A 17,866-nucleotide genomic window follows, 5' to 3' on the forward strand; every position below is an offset into this window, starting at 1 on the left:
ACAGACTGAGCGTAGCGTGAGAGTGCGCTCGATTATATACTGTGCGAGGACATTGACCTTAGATAAGGACTTAGAGTTTTTGCAGGGGCCAGCGGAACGTTATCCCGGACGCACACAATAGGCATCACTAGGTGTGCGCGTCCCGCTGGTGCGCCGCCAACGCCAAGCGATAAGAGTGTTTACATAACAAAACTGTTGCATCCTTGAGCCTCCGGTTCTAGATGTACCCTTGTCCGGTTAGTGGCTGACGCTACAGATCTTTATTTATGAACTTATAACACTGAACTTATAACATTGAACTTACAACAACATCAGGAGACAAGAAAAATCGCATTCCAGTGAAGAGTGTTGCAGCTCACGCCCTCGTCGATGGACCTTGTGTATTTCTTGGCTGTTCACTTAATTTTAGCTTGGACATAAACGACACATTCTTACATGGAAATGGATGGTTCACTGCTGCCATAGTGAGAGGTGGTAGTGGAGTTTCTAATGTACCTGGACTTGAAAGTTTTAATGATAGAGATGTAATTGCCTATCGTACCTATCATATGTTTGAAATTGATAATAAAGATTTTGGTAAATCAGCTTACGACTCAACCTCTCCAAGCAGAAAGCATGCGTATGCACATACCGCAATTGTTGTTTGGAATCTTCAATAATGCAATGCCCGTCCATGCCTCGACATGCATGAACTGCCATAATTTGTGGATCACACTATAGACAAAAGTAAACGAAAAAATAGTAAAAAAGTATGTGGCTCTACCATACTATGGTGTCATTAGTCTCAAAATTGCTGCAATTTTTAAAATAGTTAAAGTAAATGTTTCTTTGTCTACCAACAATTTGGAATGTGTGCTATCTCATGAAGTCGATAAAATTAATTTTCTGCATGGATCAGGGGTGTATAAAGTTTCTTGTCTGGATTGTAACACAGCTACACTGAACAAACAGGGCATAAAGTGGAGGTCTGCTTTGCTGAACATGTTGCCATAGACAGAAAGGATGTGGCGGAGAAGCCCAACTTTGCCGCTCACCTGATTGAGAGTGAACATTGTGTTGCATTTGTTGAATCACATAAGAGACCACTGCACCTTGCTGGTGAGAAGATGTGAGATTTCTGGCACCACAGATCATCTGGAATTCACCTGCTCAATGAGCATACTCATTTTTACGAGGGCTATCCACAAAGTACATTACGTTTTCGTTTGTGTCCGTTAGTGGCGGGGCTAGCGCGGCCATCTTGGTGTCATGGCATTCCGCCGCTCAGTCGGCATCCTGCCGTGCTAGTGAGAGGTTCGTGCTGTACTCCGTTGAGTTACTGTGACAGTTTGAAATGTCAGCGTTAATTGAAAATGCCGCGAAGTGTGAAGTGCGTGCTGTAATAAGGTTTCTGACTGCAAAAAACTGTACACCGATAGAAATCTATCGGCAGCTTTGTGAAGTGTATGGGGACAACATAATCACTGAAGGTGGAGTGCGTCAATGGGCCATAAAACTTAAAAATGGCCGAACTAACGTTCACGACGAAGAGCGAAGTGGAAGACCCAGCATAGTGACTGCCGAACTTGTCGAAAAAGTCGATGCCGCGGTCCGTGAAAACCGTAATTTCACAATAACGGAACTCTCTATGAGTTTTCCACAAATTTCACGAAGTTTGTTGCACAAAATCATTACCGAAAAGCTTGGTTACCACAAGTTTTGTGCAAGATGGATACCAAAAATCTTGACAGAGATTCACAAAAATCAGCAAATGGCTGCAGCGTTAACGTTTTTGGACGCTTGCTAGAAAGAAGGCAACTCATTACTCGATCGCATCGTTACTGGTGATGAAACATGGGTTAAGCATGTGAACTGCGAGACAAAATTGCAGTCAATGCAGTAGGGCCACACAAATTCCCACCAAAAACCCAAGAAATGCATGCAGACAATGTCGGCAAGGAAGGTGATGGCGACTGTCTTTTGGGACAGAAAAGGTGTGATTTTTGTGGATTTCCTGGAAAGAGGCACTACAATAAACTCTCAAAGGTATTGCCAAACTCTGCACAACCTCAGAAGAGCAATACAAAACAAGCGCAGGGGAAAGTTGGGCTCAAAGATCTTGCTGATTCACGACAACACCCGGGCCCACACGGCAAATGCCACTCGTGAAGTTCTCGAATTTTTTAAGTGGGAGTTGTTTCCTCATCCGCTGTACAGTCCTGACCTGGCACCGACCGACTTCCACTTATTCCCAGCAATGAAGAAGTGGTTGGCTATGCAGCGTTTTGATGACGACGCACAGCTGCAAGAAGAGGTAACCACGTGGTTGAAGGCGCAGGTGGCCGAATTTTACGACGGAGGAATTTCCAAGCTCGTCCATTGCTATGAGAAGTGTCTTAATTTAAATGGCAACTATGTAGAAAAGTAGTATTTAAGTGTGGCTTTCATCTGTATATAATAAAAAAAAAATCCAATACTTTATTTATTTTTAATTCCAAAACGTAATGTACTTTGTAGATAGACCTCGTAAAATACTCACTTTTGGTAGTTGTTTGTGGACCGTTTGTTAGATGGAGGTAGGCGTCATAACTGTGCCCCTCTCCTTAAACCTCTCCAGTCCTTTTCCTTCACCCCTTCCCTTCCCCTTCAACTCTTCTGCTAGAAAAAGAAACAACTGGCTCCGAAAGCTCGTAAAAGTTAAACCCTTTTGTGTGTGTGTTTCTTTGCTGACACTTGGTAATTTTTTATCTGTCCATTTATATTATATAATCTGTAGTGTGCATTATATTTGAGCAGGTTCTCTCCTACTTTATGATACACTTCTTTGCATGTTAGTTCAAGTGTATTTCTTACATGCTATAATTACCACATTTTTCTTGTTGCATTTATATCAAGATGGCATGGCAAACATTTTTGCTTTAAACTGTTTCTTGTAAAGTTTTATATTTCAAGTTTGGCACTTTTTACAGCAGGATGTCCATCAGTGCCACCTGTTAAGTTTTTGTGAATCGATTTGTATTCACATATAGTCATTTTCGTGTGTCCCCTCCAGATAACCATAGTTTCCACATCCTTGTTCTTTTCTGTGTTACTGTTTCATATTTTAAATAAAATTGTTTTATTATTAAATTTCCTATGGCCTTGTATTTGTACAAGATGTGCAGTTTTGTTTGTTTAATGCTGTAATACGCAAATGTATCCTCTCCCCATTCATAGATGGCACACCCCACATTTTATAATTGATTTTTTGGTATATTGACATATTTACATCTATATTTGTATTAGCACTGTTAATTTACTTTTTATAAATTATTTGCTAGCTTCTAAGATTAACAGAGTATTTACACCTGTATGTATTAGTTTTGATGTAATGACATGCACTTTTTTGATATTTTTACAAAAATAAATTTTAGTTTGACTATTTGCCTACATAGAGGGCACTCTTGATTGAGTTGGCCAAGCTGCTGTTGCTGCTGTAGTTTGTAAACAATAGCGTCAGTTGATGTTCATTTTCTGTCAGATACGCTGCTTCTTTTTCTCAGTGGGTTTATAGATGTGACTATGTATTCCAATTTGAAAGATTATGTGTTCAGGCTCAAGTCTGATGTAACCACAATGGATGATGTATGGTATATATTTTTCTCATTTGCATTTTTACTGAGTGACACTGTCTTCTGTATGTTTGTATGTTACTTGTTTCTGTTACTTTCAGCAACGATGACAGCTATTCTATAGTCAAAATCGATCCACAATAAATTCAGATTATTCATGAAAGATCGGTGTATTTTTCCATTTATATATCCAACAGTTGGTGCAAATGGGAGTCCTATGGATTCCAACAGGAATAGAAAGAGACAAGTCTCAAGGTAAATGGCTCCTTGATTGCTGTGCAGCAGCAAATGACCACTGCAGGTAGCAAGGGGACAACCACAACAGTTGTGATCACAGAAAAGCCTTCGGATATGGGAACGACAGGCAGATATAATCTATGACTGTGAACTCAGCTTCAGTCCACCATCACCAATGGAGGATAAGGCTTCCATAATACCAGCCACTCATGTTAGTAAAAGTCAGAAAAACCATTAAAATGCACGTTGGGTGTGGAATCCAAGACAGAAACCAACATGTAGTTTTTTACGTGAGAAATGGTTCAGTCTTGGATGCCACGAGAAGTAGACTTCAGTAGGCTGGAAGAAAAACTCTTTTGAATGTGTTTTACATCTAAAATGAGCACAAATGGGAGACCTGTGGACTCTCCTACACACAAATAAACAGTAATTTGAAACTGCTGCTGTCGCCAAATGCTCTAATCTATAGGAAGGGCAGTGTCATGCTTTTGGTGAGAACCATTCTACACTGTTGTAAATGAATTGAAACTGTTGAAATGACAAATGCATAATGTCTTTTGTTGCTATGTTATAACCATCTCAAGTAGATACACACTGGGTATGAACAAGTGAGGTACACAAGGGAGACCCCTGCCAGCAACAGTGTGAAACTGTAACTTGCAACTGGTGCCAAAATAAAATTTTCGGTTCAATGACTAACTTAAAATTAACCTCAAGTTTCTATCTTAATTCATGTAGAAGACACAGTCTTGTGAGATCGAATGAATCTCTTCGAAACAAGCTGTATTTCTTTCACCCAGTTCAGTCGGGCATCATCTAATACCCCCTTTGAATCTCTCAGCAACCCTTGGTTATTTTGACTTATCCAGGTCCCATCTCCTTAATTTCCTACCTTTTGGCAATTCATTCAGCTTCCAATGTTTCCATCTCTCTTCCGTGTAAACAACTTTTCTTCATGATTCTTGAACCAAATGTATGCAACGGTTAAATTCTGCTCTGTGCAAGACACAACAGCTTGGCTTCCCCTTTCAATTCCTTTCCCACAACCCAAGTTTTTCCCTAATCTTCCATTTTCTGCAATTGAATTCCAGTCCATTATAACAAATTTTTATTCCCTTAACATACTGAATAATTTCTTTCATTTCTTCATAAATTTTTTCAGTCTCTTTATAAGCAGGTGTAGTAGGTATACATGTTTGTAACATAGTGGTTGGTAGTAGCCTGTGTCTATCTTGGCTACGGTAATCAGTTCATTATACTGTTCATACTACTTTTTCTCAAATTCCTACATTCTTGTTATTATTAGACTACTCCTGCATTACCACAATTTGTTTTTGTGTTGATAATCCTATTTTGTGTTGATATCCTGTACACATTTTAAAAGAAATCCTGCTCTTCTCACTACTTCACTTCATTAATTCCCACAATATCTAATTTCAATACATCAATTTCTCTTTTCAAATGTTTTAACAAACTTTACTAATTAAGTGATGTAATTTTCCAAATACATACCTGTAGAATGCCAAATATGCTTTTTCTGGGGCGTCCCCACCCGGGATTTCAAATGGAGGACTACTTGACTCTGGAGTATTTTAACCAGGGGGACGCCATCATCATTAAAATCATACAGCAGAACTGTGTGCCTTCAGGAAATATAACACCTGTAGTTTCCCCTTGCTTTCAGCTGGACTGGTCTACCAAGAGAGCACAGTCATGTTGCCTAAAGTTACAAGTTCACGTCAATGAGTCATCCAGAATGTTGCCTTGTAAATGCTGTAAAGCTGCATCTGCCCATTCCTCTTCCAACCCCCTTTACCTTCAGGAACCGTAGGATCATAATACTGGGTGTGGTGGAGCAGATTGCTTGTTTAGAAATTCAATTAAATAATGCAGACATATATTTAATTCTTTGAACAGCATCACGTACAACATTAAAATTTTATTTATACAGTTTTAAACACGATATCAGGCAGACAGCATCCATTATTCTCAGTATGCTGCATTAATCGAACTCTTTCCAGCATATTGATGGATACATTGGTGACAACATGATGAATGATGTTCTTCATGCGGGCCAGGGTCCTAGGATGAACGTCGTAAACAACTGATTTCTGATAGTACCATAAAAAATAGTCACAGAGGGCTAAATTTAGCAACTGTGATGGCCAGTGCAGATTACTCCTCAAGGAGATGAAGCATCCTGTGAAGTGTGGCCACTAAACAGTCATTGACAAACACACTTTTTGTGCCATGGCACTGTCCTGCTGAAACCAAGCATCTTCCACATCCACCTCATTGAGTGTTGGCAGGAAAAATTCCTGAATCAAGGATTCCTGAATCATGCAGTCACCGAAACTGCCTGTTGGTTTTATTCAAAAATCCGTGGACCAATTATTCCAACTCGTGATAGCAAACACCAAAAAGTTACACGTTTGTGAAAGCTTATTTACAGATCCCACAAGATGGAAGTGAGACTCTTCACCGAAGAAAACAAGCGTGTGTCATAATGCATGCCAAAAAGCAACTCATATGCATTTTCTTGAGCAACAGAATCATGTGGATTAAGTTCCTGCCCCACAGCCAATTTGTAGCAATGAAATTTTACTTCTTTTTGAAGGATTTGCCTCAGAATGAGCAGATAACCCAACAACAACTGCATGTTAGCTGGCACAGAGCTGGGGGCATCTCAAAACAGAAAGCCTTAGCAAGTGAATATTTTGAGGTGACCTTGCTGCTTGTGGAAGCCCAGCCCCTGCTTCATATCATATCACCAGTTTTCCCTGAATCTGTTTACCCATGACACACTCAACTGCCAGACAGGAACACGATCATGGGGCTCAATACTGAAATTGGTACATTCTGTGTGGCGATGAGTGAACAACCTTTAGAAAAGTATGTCTCAACAACAAATGTGTGCTCCACCTTCATCCACTCCATGATGCCAAATTAAGCAAGCAGAGCTACAGCTTTATGCTAAATCTTCTCGAATGTGCCTACACCCATCCTCCTCGGAGCAATCATCACCTCAGGGCAAATTCAGACAAGCACCATCCTGTATTGAGACTGACTTTAGAAAAAAATAGCAAAAACAAAAGTTTTCAGTACAGAAGGGAATCACTTTAGGAAGAGCAATCAAATTACCTGAAAAACTTGTGGTGCTCTAGCTGTTACTAAACCAAACACTCTCACAAGCATGACAGCAGTTTCAGCTGGAATATCTTCAATTGTTAAAATTCTGGTGATGATCTCCTCAATGAATGCATTTACCAGGCACCCTAGAACAAATATAACAACAGTTTTTTTTTAAATATATCAACTATATGCACTGTAGTGAATATGCAGCACTGGAAGACACCAGCTATAAAACTGTGTGACTGTGGAAAGCACGCAAAGTTAAGTTATGTGGAACAGATCTTTGTGTGTACATGTTATGAAAATTTTAGAATCCTAAAGATAAAAGTAAACCACACATTATATTTATAACAAATTTAACACATCAAAATCATTCAGAATAGATTTTAATACCAAGCTTCATGTCATATCGCATATGGAAACTGGCAGGCTACTACCCTCTACTGGCAATTTAATTTCTTTTTCAAATTCTGGGAATCTATAGCCTCACCTGTTCTTGCTAGCTTGGCTTTTAGTTGCTGCAACCATTAAGTGAAGTCAGCAAAATTATTTCTGTACAGAAGGGAATATCAAGCAATAAGCACATCATTTTCCTGGCAATTATCCATTGTCATCAGTAACTGGGCCAAATGTAAACTAGCTGACAAATGAATGACAGCCTACAAATACAACATGCCTGATGTTATAGGCTGTAATGTTAAAGAGTGGGTGGAGAAAAATTACAACAGTCATAATAAATCATAGTTTTATTCTCAGAGAGCTTCGTTTGCATGAAAATGCAATTTGTATAAATACTTGCAACACCCCCCCACCATGAACCATGGACCTTGCCGTTGGTGGGGAGGCTTGCGTGTCTCAGCGATACAGATGGCCGTACCGTAGGTGCAACCACAACGGAGGGGTATCTGTTGAGAAGCCAGACAAACATGTGGTTCCTGAAGAGGGGCAGCAGCCTTTTCAGTAGTTGCAGGGGCAACAGTCTGGACGATTGACTGATCTGGCCTTGTAACATTAACCAAAACGGCCTTGCTGTGCTGGTACTGCGAACGGCTGAAAGCAAGGGGACACTACAGCCGTAATTTTTCCCGAGGACATGCAGCTTTACTGTATGATTAAATGATGATGGCATCCTCTTGGGTAAAATATTCCGGAGGTAAAATAGTCCCCCATTCGGATCTCCGGGCGGGGACTACTCAAGAGAACGTCGTTATCAGGAGAAAGAAAACTGGCGTTCTACGGATCGGAGCGTGGAATGTCAGATCCCTTAATCGGGCAGGTAGGTTAGAAAATTTAAAAAGGGAAATGGATAGGTTGAAGTTAGATATAGTGGGAATTAGTGAAGTTCGGTGGCAGGAGGAACAAGACTTTTGGTCTTTTGGAGGAACAAGACTTATAAATACAAAATCAAATAGGGGTAATGCAGGAGTAGGTTTAATAATGAATAAAAAAAATAGGAGTGCAGGTTAGCTACTACAAACAGCATAGTGAACGCATTATTGTGGCCAAGATAGACACAAAGCCCATGCCTACTACAGTAGTACAAGTTTATATGCCAACTAGCTCTGCAAATGATGAAGAAATTGATGAAATGTATGACGAGATAAAAGAAATTATTCAGGTAGTGAAGGGAGACGAAAATTTAATAGTCATGGGTGACTGGAATTTGTCAGTAGGAAAAGGGAGAGAAGGAAACATAGTAGGTGAATATGGATTGGGGGGAAGAAATGAAAGAGGAAGCCGTCTTGTAGAATTTTGCACAGAGCATAACTTAATCATAGCTAACACTTGGTTCAAGAATCATAAAAGAAGGTTGTATACCTGGAAGAATCTTGTACTAAAAGGTATCAGATAAATCATATAATGGTAAGACAGAGATTTAGGAACCACGTTTTAAATTGTAAGACATTTCCAGGGGCAGATGTGGATTCTGACCACAATCTATTGGTTATGAACTGCAGATTGAAACTGAAGAAACTGCAAAAAGGTGGGAATTTAAGGAGATGGGCCCTGGATAAACTGAAAGAACCAGATGTTGTAGAGAGTTTCAGGGAGAGCATAAGGGAACAATTGACAGGAATGGGGGAAAGAAATACAGTAGAAGAAGAATGGGTAGCTCGGAGGGATGAAGTAGTGAAGGCAGCAGACGATCAAGTAGGTAAAAAGACGAGGGCTAATAGAAATCCTTGGGTAACAGAAGAAATACTGAATTTAATTGATGAAAGGAGAAAATATAAAAATGCAGTAAATGAAGCAGGCAAAAAGGAATACAAACGTCTCAAAAATGAGATCGACAGGAAGTGCAAAAGGCTAAGCAGGGATAGCTAGAGGACAAATGTAAGGATGTAGAGGCTTGTCTCACTTGGGGTAAGATAGATACTGCCTACAGGAAAATTAAAGAGACCTTTGGAGAGAAGAGAACCACTTGTATGAATATCAAGAGCTCAGATGGAAACCCAGTTCTAAGCAAAGAAGGGAAGGCAGAAAGGTGGAAGGAGTATATAGAGGGTTTATACAAGGGCGATGTACTTGAGGACAATATTATGGAAATGGAAGAGGATGTAGATGAAGACGAAATGGGAGATAAGATACTGCGTGAAGAGTTTGACAGAGCACTGAAAGACCTGAGTCGAAACAAGGCCCCGGGAGTAGACAACATTTCATTAGAACTACTGATGGCCTTGGGAGAGCCAGTCATGACAAAACTCTACCATCTGGTGAGCAAGATGTATGAGACTGGCGAAATACCCTCAGACTTCAAGAAGAATGTAATAATTCCAATCCCAAAGAAAGCAGGTGTTGACAGATGTGTAAATTACCGAACTATCAGTTTAATAAGTCACAGCTGCAAAATTCTAATGCGAATTCTTTACAGACAAATGGAAAAACTGGTACAAGCGGACATCGGGGAAGATCAGTTTGGATTCCGTAGAAAAGTAGGAACACGTGAGGCAATACTAACTTTACGACTTATCTTAGAAGAAAGATTAAGAAAAGGCAAACCTATGTTTCTAGCATTTGTAGAAAGCTTTAGACAATGTTAACTGGAATACTCTTTTTCAAATTCTGAAGGTGGCAGGGGTAAAATACAGGGAGCGAAAGGCTATTTACAATTCGTACAGAAACCAGATGGCAGTTATAAGAGTTGAGGGGCATGAAAGGGAAGCAGTGGTTGGGAAAGGGGTGAGACAGGGTTGTGGCCTCTCCCCGATGTTATTCAATCTGTATATTGAGCAAGCAGTAAAGGAAAAAAAGAAAAATTCGGAGTACGTATTAAAATTCAAGGAGAAGAAGTAAAAACTTTGAGGTTCGCCAATGACATTGTAATTCTGTCAGAGACAGCAAAGGACTTGGAAGAGCAGTTGAACGGAATGGACAGTGTCTTGAAAGGAGGATATAAGATGAACATCAACAAAAGCAAAACGAGGATAATGGAATGTAGTCAAATTAAATCGGGTGATGCTGAGGGAATTAGATTAGGAAATGAGACACTTAAAGTAGTAAAGCAGTTTTGCTATTTAGGGAGTAAAATAACTGATGATGGTCGAAGTAGAGAGGATATAAATGTAGACTGGCAATGGGAAGGAAAGCGTTTCTGAAGAAGAGAAATTTGTTAACATCGAGTATAGATTGAAGTGTCAGGAAGTCGTTTCTGAAAGTATTTGTATGGAGTGTAGCCATGTATGGAAGTGAAACATGGACGATAACTAGTTTGGACAAGAAGAGAATAGAAGCTTTCGAAATGTGGTGCTACAGAAGAATGCTGAAGATAAGGTGGGTAGATCACGTAACTAATGAGGAGGTATTGAATAGGATTGGGGAGAAGAGAAGTTTGTGGCACAACTTGACTAGAAGAAGGGATCGGTTGGTAGGACATGTTTTGAGGCATCAAGGGATCACAAATTTAGCACAGGAGGGCAGCTTGGAGGGTAAAAATCGTAGAGGGAGACCAAGAGATGAATACACTAAGCAGATTCAGCAGGATGTGGGTTGCAGTATGTACTGGGAGATGAAGAAGCTTGCACAGGATAGAGTAGCATGGAGAGCTGCATCAAACCAGTCTCAGGACTGAAGACCACAACAACAACAACTCGCAACAAGCTACACATTGTAAGTATCAAACCAGCTGTGCCATTGGTACCTACTTCACTATGCTCCTGTGTCTCAACAACAGTATCTTAGAACTTCATATATGAATGCTTGGTCAGCAGCATGTGTTTGTTAATCACAATCAGAACTTGTGCAAATTGCTGCTATTAACATCTCATTTCCTCTGCATCATAATTCTTAATTTTTTCCCTTTAACTTAAATTCTGTTTTACTTTGTGATAACTCATATTGTTATATTGCCTTGGAACGACTAACTTATCTCACTTCCCTCCCCCCGTCCCCCATCCCTCCAATCCAGCAATCCAGGCGTCTTTTCTTAGTTTGTGCTTCCCCATTTCCTACAGGTGATGACCTCAGGTCCCAGTTGTAAAGTAAATTCTACTTCCAAAGTCTGATTGGTCTTGCAGCATACAGGAATAATATAGTGAAAGTATCATGGTTCAATGCAAACAGCGTTGACGAACTACAGCTAATTTATGACTACAACTAACACAGACTAGCAAGAACTTTAACAATAAATCAAAATACCATATCAGTTAAAATATTTAATACAAAATCCACACAACATCTATCAGAAACCGTAACAATACATTTATTACCTTCTGCGAGGTAAGAGGGTATATCACATAATGATGTGCAGTGGCTTGCCATTGGAGGAAACGAGACAGCCTGCTGAGTAAATGAGGCCATTTAATGTATCAGAGAGGACAGGAAATATAAGCAATGTGGTGATAATTTTCCTGTACTGATTGGAAAAAAAGCATTAACTGCTGAGAATACACAATTTGTTATAATAGCTTATGAAAGAGATGCTGCAATGTTTTAATTATCTGTGAACTTCAGTCTGTGCTGAGCAAGATTGTGAAGAATGGGAAAAATATGATATAGTTCAATAGAGCATGTTCCAAATTTGCTATGAAAGAAAAGAGAGCTTCATCACCCATCTAAACCAAGTTACTTATTTTCAGAGTTCAGAGGGCATTAAATTATAGTTTTCAATATTCCACAGATTTTTTTGGAATTTCTGTGTAGTAAAATGAGGGCTTGCCAATTACAGCCTAATCTGGATTTCTGGATTTGGGAACAGGAGAAGATATTCCAGATAGTAGTAATGTCCAGAGATTTTAGTTGTTCTCAGTGTAATACCATTTCATCACGTTGGTCCTATGTTTAGAAATCTCCCTTCTTAATTGATTAAACAGTCTGTGGTTGGTGTATGGTAAGCGGTATCCACTTTCCAATTTTTCATTATATAAAGAATTCTCTGGATCTTTTCGGTACAATTTCTTCCAAAGCTGAACAAGTCTGGCCTTTGGGATAACATCCAGGGGTTTGATGAAGCTCCTCCTCAATCTCACATGTTGAACAGTGATGGGATGGTCCTACATCGATTGTCTTGTGTCAAGTATATGCTTTTCCTTTCACACACTTCCAAACAGCTCTTCTTAGACTTGGTGGAGCTGTATCAACAATCTGGTACTGAGATAGGTTATAACCACCCTGTCACAGCTCTTCTAGTTCCTTTTAGTGTGTCCTAGACATGCTTCGTGTGGGCTGATACTTATTCAATCTGCCATAAAGCTTAAGCACTTGGTGATCAAATGTAGAAGTTTTGAATTGACTCCCCAGTTGAGTCCCTTGTGGGTATTCTATTCACTGCGTAGATCACTTCTATCAATTCCTAGCAGAGCTGCTTGTAACAGAGGATGTGGTAAAGTTTAGCTGTTCGATACATCAGGTTTGATTATGCTTTAGCCTGAATTCTCTCTGGGGGAATATTAAGATGTCCGTTACCCTATATGCTGTGTAGATGAAAAAAGCAGAATTGGACATTGCTGGGATTTGTTTCGACAGTGTTTCCTTCCAATTATATAGCAACAAGTTACAAAGCTTCTGTCAACTACACTTCAACCCGTTAAAAAAAGGTAGAGGGATCATTAAACCCTAATGTTATGTCAATGACTAAATCATTAAGGTTGGTGCACAGGCTCATATTGGGGAAGGATGGGAAAGGAAATTGGCTAGGCTCTTTCAAAGAAATCATCCCTGCATTTCCCTGGAGCGATTTAGGGAAATCACAAAAAAATTAAATGTGCATGACTGGACAGGAATTTGAACCACCAACCTCCTGAATACAAGTCCAATGTCTTAACACCATGCCAACGAGCTTTTTAAAGGTTCTACTTTGGGGAATTATTACTGCGTAATTGCACAGTCAAATCAACATGTTCCCTGAGCATTTGGGACATTTTTCTTACATTGCAGAACATGTGGAAGACAGGACGCTTCCCTGAGGCAGCCCACTCTTCTGGTTCCTTCAGCGGCTTTTGTTTTCCTTTCCTTCATTTTTCTCTTTTCTTGGATTGTCACACAGAAATGTCTGATTACAAAGGGCACAACCTGTTCGGTATGGAAAGTGCTCAACTCAGAACTTGTAATTCACATTCTCAGTTTTATTAGTAGCTGAAGATGATGGTGAAAAAATATAATAAATAAAAACAGTCCACACAATCTGGACAGGAAAGATTTATGAAACTGATACATCTGTTCTGCAGCATCTCCTACATGGGGCTGGTAACAACAAAATATTTGGTCAGGGTGTACAGTTTCCTGAACAGTGTTCGACTGTTCACCATGTCACAGGCAGATGTTGGATCTATGAAGGCAACCCCAGTGACTAGGTTTTATTTCAAATTCATTCATGATACGTCAGCAGCCACAACAGCATCTACCAGACCTAAAACCAGCTTGTTTGGGAATTAACTTTTCATCTACGCTCACAATTAACTATTGTAAACTGTCCTTTCAAATGTTTTGTGCACATGGAACTAAAGAGATCATGGACAAAAGTTCTTGGGCTCAGTGGGTTCCTTTCCAATCTTTAGTACAATGTGCCAACCATCAAATCTTTGGGAACTGGGCTGTGTACAGATAGCTGCTCATTATCCTGTAAAAACTACTCCTTGCAACTTGGTCTGAAATTTTTTCATTGTTCTACCTTTCATCATCCAGAGTTGTAGCTACGAAGCTTAGTTCACAAACAAAAGGTCAATGAGGCCAAAATGAACTTGAGGAAAGCAATGCAATAAAAGTCAATGAATTCAAAAACAACATTCTGTTTACTGATATTACTAGAAAATGTAAAACATTTTAGCTTAGTATTGATCATTCTGGTACCAAAACAGAGGATGTCAGAGAAAAGACCTCAATACCAAATTCAGTCTTCCAAAAGTGTTTCATTGATGAAGATTATATTATGGTTCAATACTATGGTCCACACTTTCAATCACCTCAAGGCCATCAAAATTACTGTTACTGAAATAAGTTATTGTGGAAAAGAAAATCAATTAAAATCATACGATAAAGAAAAGATGTAACTGGACCTGCTGGTATACTTGTACAGTTATGTAAAGGTAAAATAAGGGTAAAGCAACCTCTCACCTAAAGATTGGAAAGGAACCCACTGAGCCCAATAACTTTTGTCCATGATCTCTTTAGTTCCATGTGCACAAAACATTTGAAAGGACAGTTTACAATAGTTAATTGTGAGCGTAGATGAAAAGTTAATTCCCAAACAAGCTGGTTTTAGGTCTGGTAGATGTGCGGAGCACTCAAATACATTGAAAACAGAATTTACACTAGCTTTCAAACTCTTGCTCTTTTTATAGTAAAAGTTCACACAGGACACCCAAATTTTGTGGTTCAAACAAACGTTTATGTGTGTACATTTTTACTATAAAAAGAGCAAGAGCTCAAGAGCTAGTGTGAATACCGTTTTCTGTTACAAGTTTCTATGCTCCAGACATCAGTGCACTGTAGCTAAGTGGCTGATTTCCCCTTATTTTATGTACTCTTCCATCCAGGCATTTCTGTTACTGCTATACAATTCTAATAGATTGTACAAAAGAATTTGCTTCTTTTCAGCAGCAGTTTATCACAGGTTGCTGGAACAAAGAAACATTCCAAGCAACTGAAAAAATGCACACATGCAGGTAGTACTCATTTTCAAGAAGAGCTATTAAGATTCTACACAAAGCTAGAAACAAATGCCATCTGCATCAGTCCATTGTGTAATTATGCAACAAATTTTGTGTTCCATATTATGATCACTCTGGAATCAAGAATCAACACAGGTGTGGCTATGCCTTTTCTTGACTATATCCTTCCTTCCAGGAGTGCTATTCTGTTAAAGTAGGTGGGAAGTCTGAGGCTTTTAGAAATTAGAAGAGAGATACAGGTAGAATTTAAGTTGTGAGCTGCAATGAAAGATAGACCAAGGCAGCTGTTAGTAACAGCATAGCTTGTAAAACGAATGGATCTGGATTTGAGTTCCTATCAAGCAATAGCTTCAACCTGTCTGAAGATTTTGACAAGGATAATGTCAATAGAAGGATTTTTTTAATCAATAGAAGGATTTTTTAATTAAGTCTGGGCCTGACTGTCTCATATTTAAGATTTAAGAACACATCTCCATGCAATGTTGAGAGGAGTTGTAGTAGGTGCCTTCCCAAATTGTGACAATCATCATCATCATTATTATTATTGTCATCATTGTATCTATCATCTACAGCAGGGCGTCACTGACTGGAACTGCACCCTTCACATTAAATTAAGTATCAAAACCACTTGGGTCATACATGGACAAGTACATACCTATATACAATGAGTCAATCAGCTTCAAGATTGCCATATAAATTAACAGAGAAGTCTGAGGAACACACATCTCCTATAGGACATTCTCGGCCATACAAGCAGATGTCTGTTTAATACAAATCATCTGGAATTTCGATAGACGTGTTGCTGTTTGAAGTACATATTTGGACCTTGTTACTTGGTTTTTTCTCTCAATACTTTTTAATACAGTTAAGAGCTCCCTTGATTCCTTATGCGCATCATCTCCTCCCCCCCCCCCCCCACCTGCCCCTCCTCCCTCCCTCACAACAACAGTTTGCTATGACTTGTTTTCCTTCTAACCCTCCTCCTTCTACTGAGTTTATTTGATGTGCCCCCTTACTTTCAAATCTGTTAACTAGAACTTCCCACATAAAATTTAACTGGTTTTCCAACTGTATTTATTTTAGTGCTATTCAATCACCACGGTATGTTTACACCAAGCCGTTATGTTACACCTCTTAAAGATGCAAAATATATTTTTAGACATCTACTTCGAGAGTCTCTCAAAGATGCAAAATATATTTTTAGATATCTACTTCGAGAGTCTATAATTCCTCTTTAAGGCTTTCTCAGGCTTTGCCCTATTCTCTATTTAACTAAACAATTCAGTGCAACAGCAGTTACAAGTTGGGAAACATTATGGCTTGTAGCTGCAACATGTGCCTGTCATTAAGGAATTTTAAAGCTTAGTTGGTATTTGAACTTAAAGAATTTTTTAGTGGAGAAAGATGTTTTGCAATAAAGGGAATGGAAGACAGAAACATATTGAAAACTGTTAAGGTGATACTTAAGTCCTGGGTGGATTACAAATAATAGATTCAGTAATGTTAACCACTCACTGTATATCTGATGTGCTGAACAGTCAACAGACACATGAACAAGCTTGAAAAGTTCGTTCAAATGATGCTTCAACATCAGCATTCTATTACACCCTTTTTGTTACATGCCACTACATACACATTTTTCAGATTTAAAAACCCACACACATTAAACTTCTTTAACCTTACAGATATTGGATCACAACAATATTTACCAATGCTTTTGCAGTATACATTTGTAGGCAATACACCATTCCAAACCTTCTGTAGCAACTCAAGTTGTCGCAAGCATTGTCTTATAGATTTTTCTACATTTGGATCTTGTTTGCATTTTTCACCAAGGTTAGTCAGACCTAAAAAAAGACAAATTTCATATTACAAAGAGTTTATTAATACTTACACCTACAACAACAATTACAACAATAGTGACATTAATTATTCATGATGACGATGACTATGATGATGATGATGATGATGATAACTGTGGTGTCCTCAAGTACCAAGTGTGGTGCAGGTGGTATCAACCACCGCAGAGATACTGCACTGGAAAGCAGTATCACAAGGCACCAATGAGATGCTAGGAAGAAGCCATACCTCCCACTAGTTCCAAAATGCCACCACCACACCTCTGTCCTGAAGTAGTGTTGCTGGAGGCCAGGAGGACAGTTCTGTTTGAGGTCAATTCCTGTCCACTTACAGGAAGTTCCTGTCTGAGTAATGTCATTGTGCTACCTACTCACCAAGACATGGCCCGAGTCAACAGTAGGGAGTGAAGAATGTTCCGTCTCCTGTGAATTGTGCCAATGACATCAGAACTGTGTCAACAAATGTCTATAAACTTGTGTTTTATTGTGACTCTATTGAAGCCACAATATGGCCTTTCTCAACTTTTATCAATTTGCCACTGAGTAATCATGGCTCACTTAGTGTGTTCTGAACTGCAAATTCACATGTGCAGTTTTGTAGCTACAGACTACAAAATCAAGCATGATTCGACTGCAAAATTGGTGTACAAGAATGTACCACTGGAAAACAGTTTGACTTTTGGCAAAAAACAATCGTATTATAAATATGAATATCAAAGCTTAGTAGGCAAATGAATAGAGGTTAATGTATTCACACTGAAAAATAATTACTTATTAATTACTAGCAAACCATTCTGACATTGTGCTACTAGAAAAACGTAGCCACATCACATGACTTATCAATGCAGCTAACTGACATTGCAATCCCAAACTTACACCTAAAGCACATGGAGAAGATAAATACGCTGTCTTAAAGGAATAATTGGAGACAGCATGACACACT

The 17,866-nt window shown here is 39.1% G+C and overlaps 1 protein-coding gene across 2 annotated transcripts in view; it reads right to left on the reverse strand.

The window, feature by feature from the left end:
- LOC126194840 (centromere/kinetochore protein zw10 homolog) overlaps positions 1–17,866 on the reverse strand; it is a 205,187-nt gene that overhangs the window by 34,695 nt on the left and 152,626 nt on the right. Inside the window, exons 8-10 of one of the 2 annotated variants that reach the window (XM_049933177.1) lie at positions 16,774–16,911; positions 6,969–7,102; positions 5,768–6,879 (exon numbers count right to left, since the gene is read on the reverse strand). In XM_049933177.1, coding sequence (XP_049789134.1) covers positions 6,853–6,879; positions 6,969–7,102; positions 16,774–16,911 — 299 coding nt within the window. In that variant the 3' untranslated portion in view covers positions 5,768–6,852. Of the gene's footprint in view, positions 1–5,767; positions 6,880–6,968; positions 7,103–16,773; positions 16,912–17,866 lie in introns of those variants that run through there. The other variant, XM_049933176.1, reaches the window with a different exon arrangement.

This window comes from Schistocerca nitens, chromosome 7 (assembly GCF_023898315.1).
Source record: "Schistocerca nitens isolate TAMUIC-IGC-003100 chromosome 7, iqSchNite1.1, whole genome shotgun sequence".
Classification (NCBI taxonomy): domain Eukaryota; kingdom Metazoa; phylum Arthropoda; class Insecta; order Orthoptera; family Acrididae; genus Schistocerca; species Schistocerca nitens.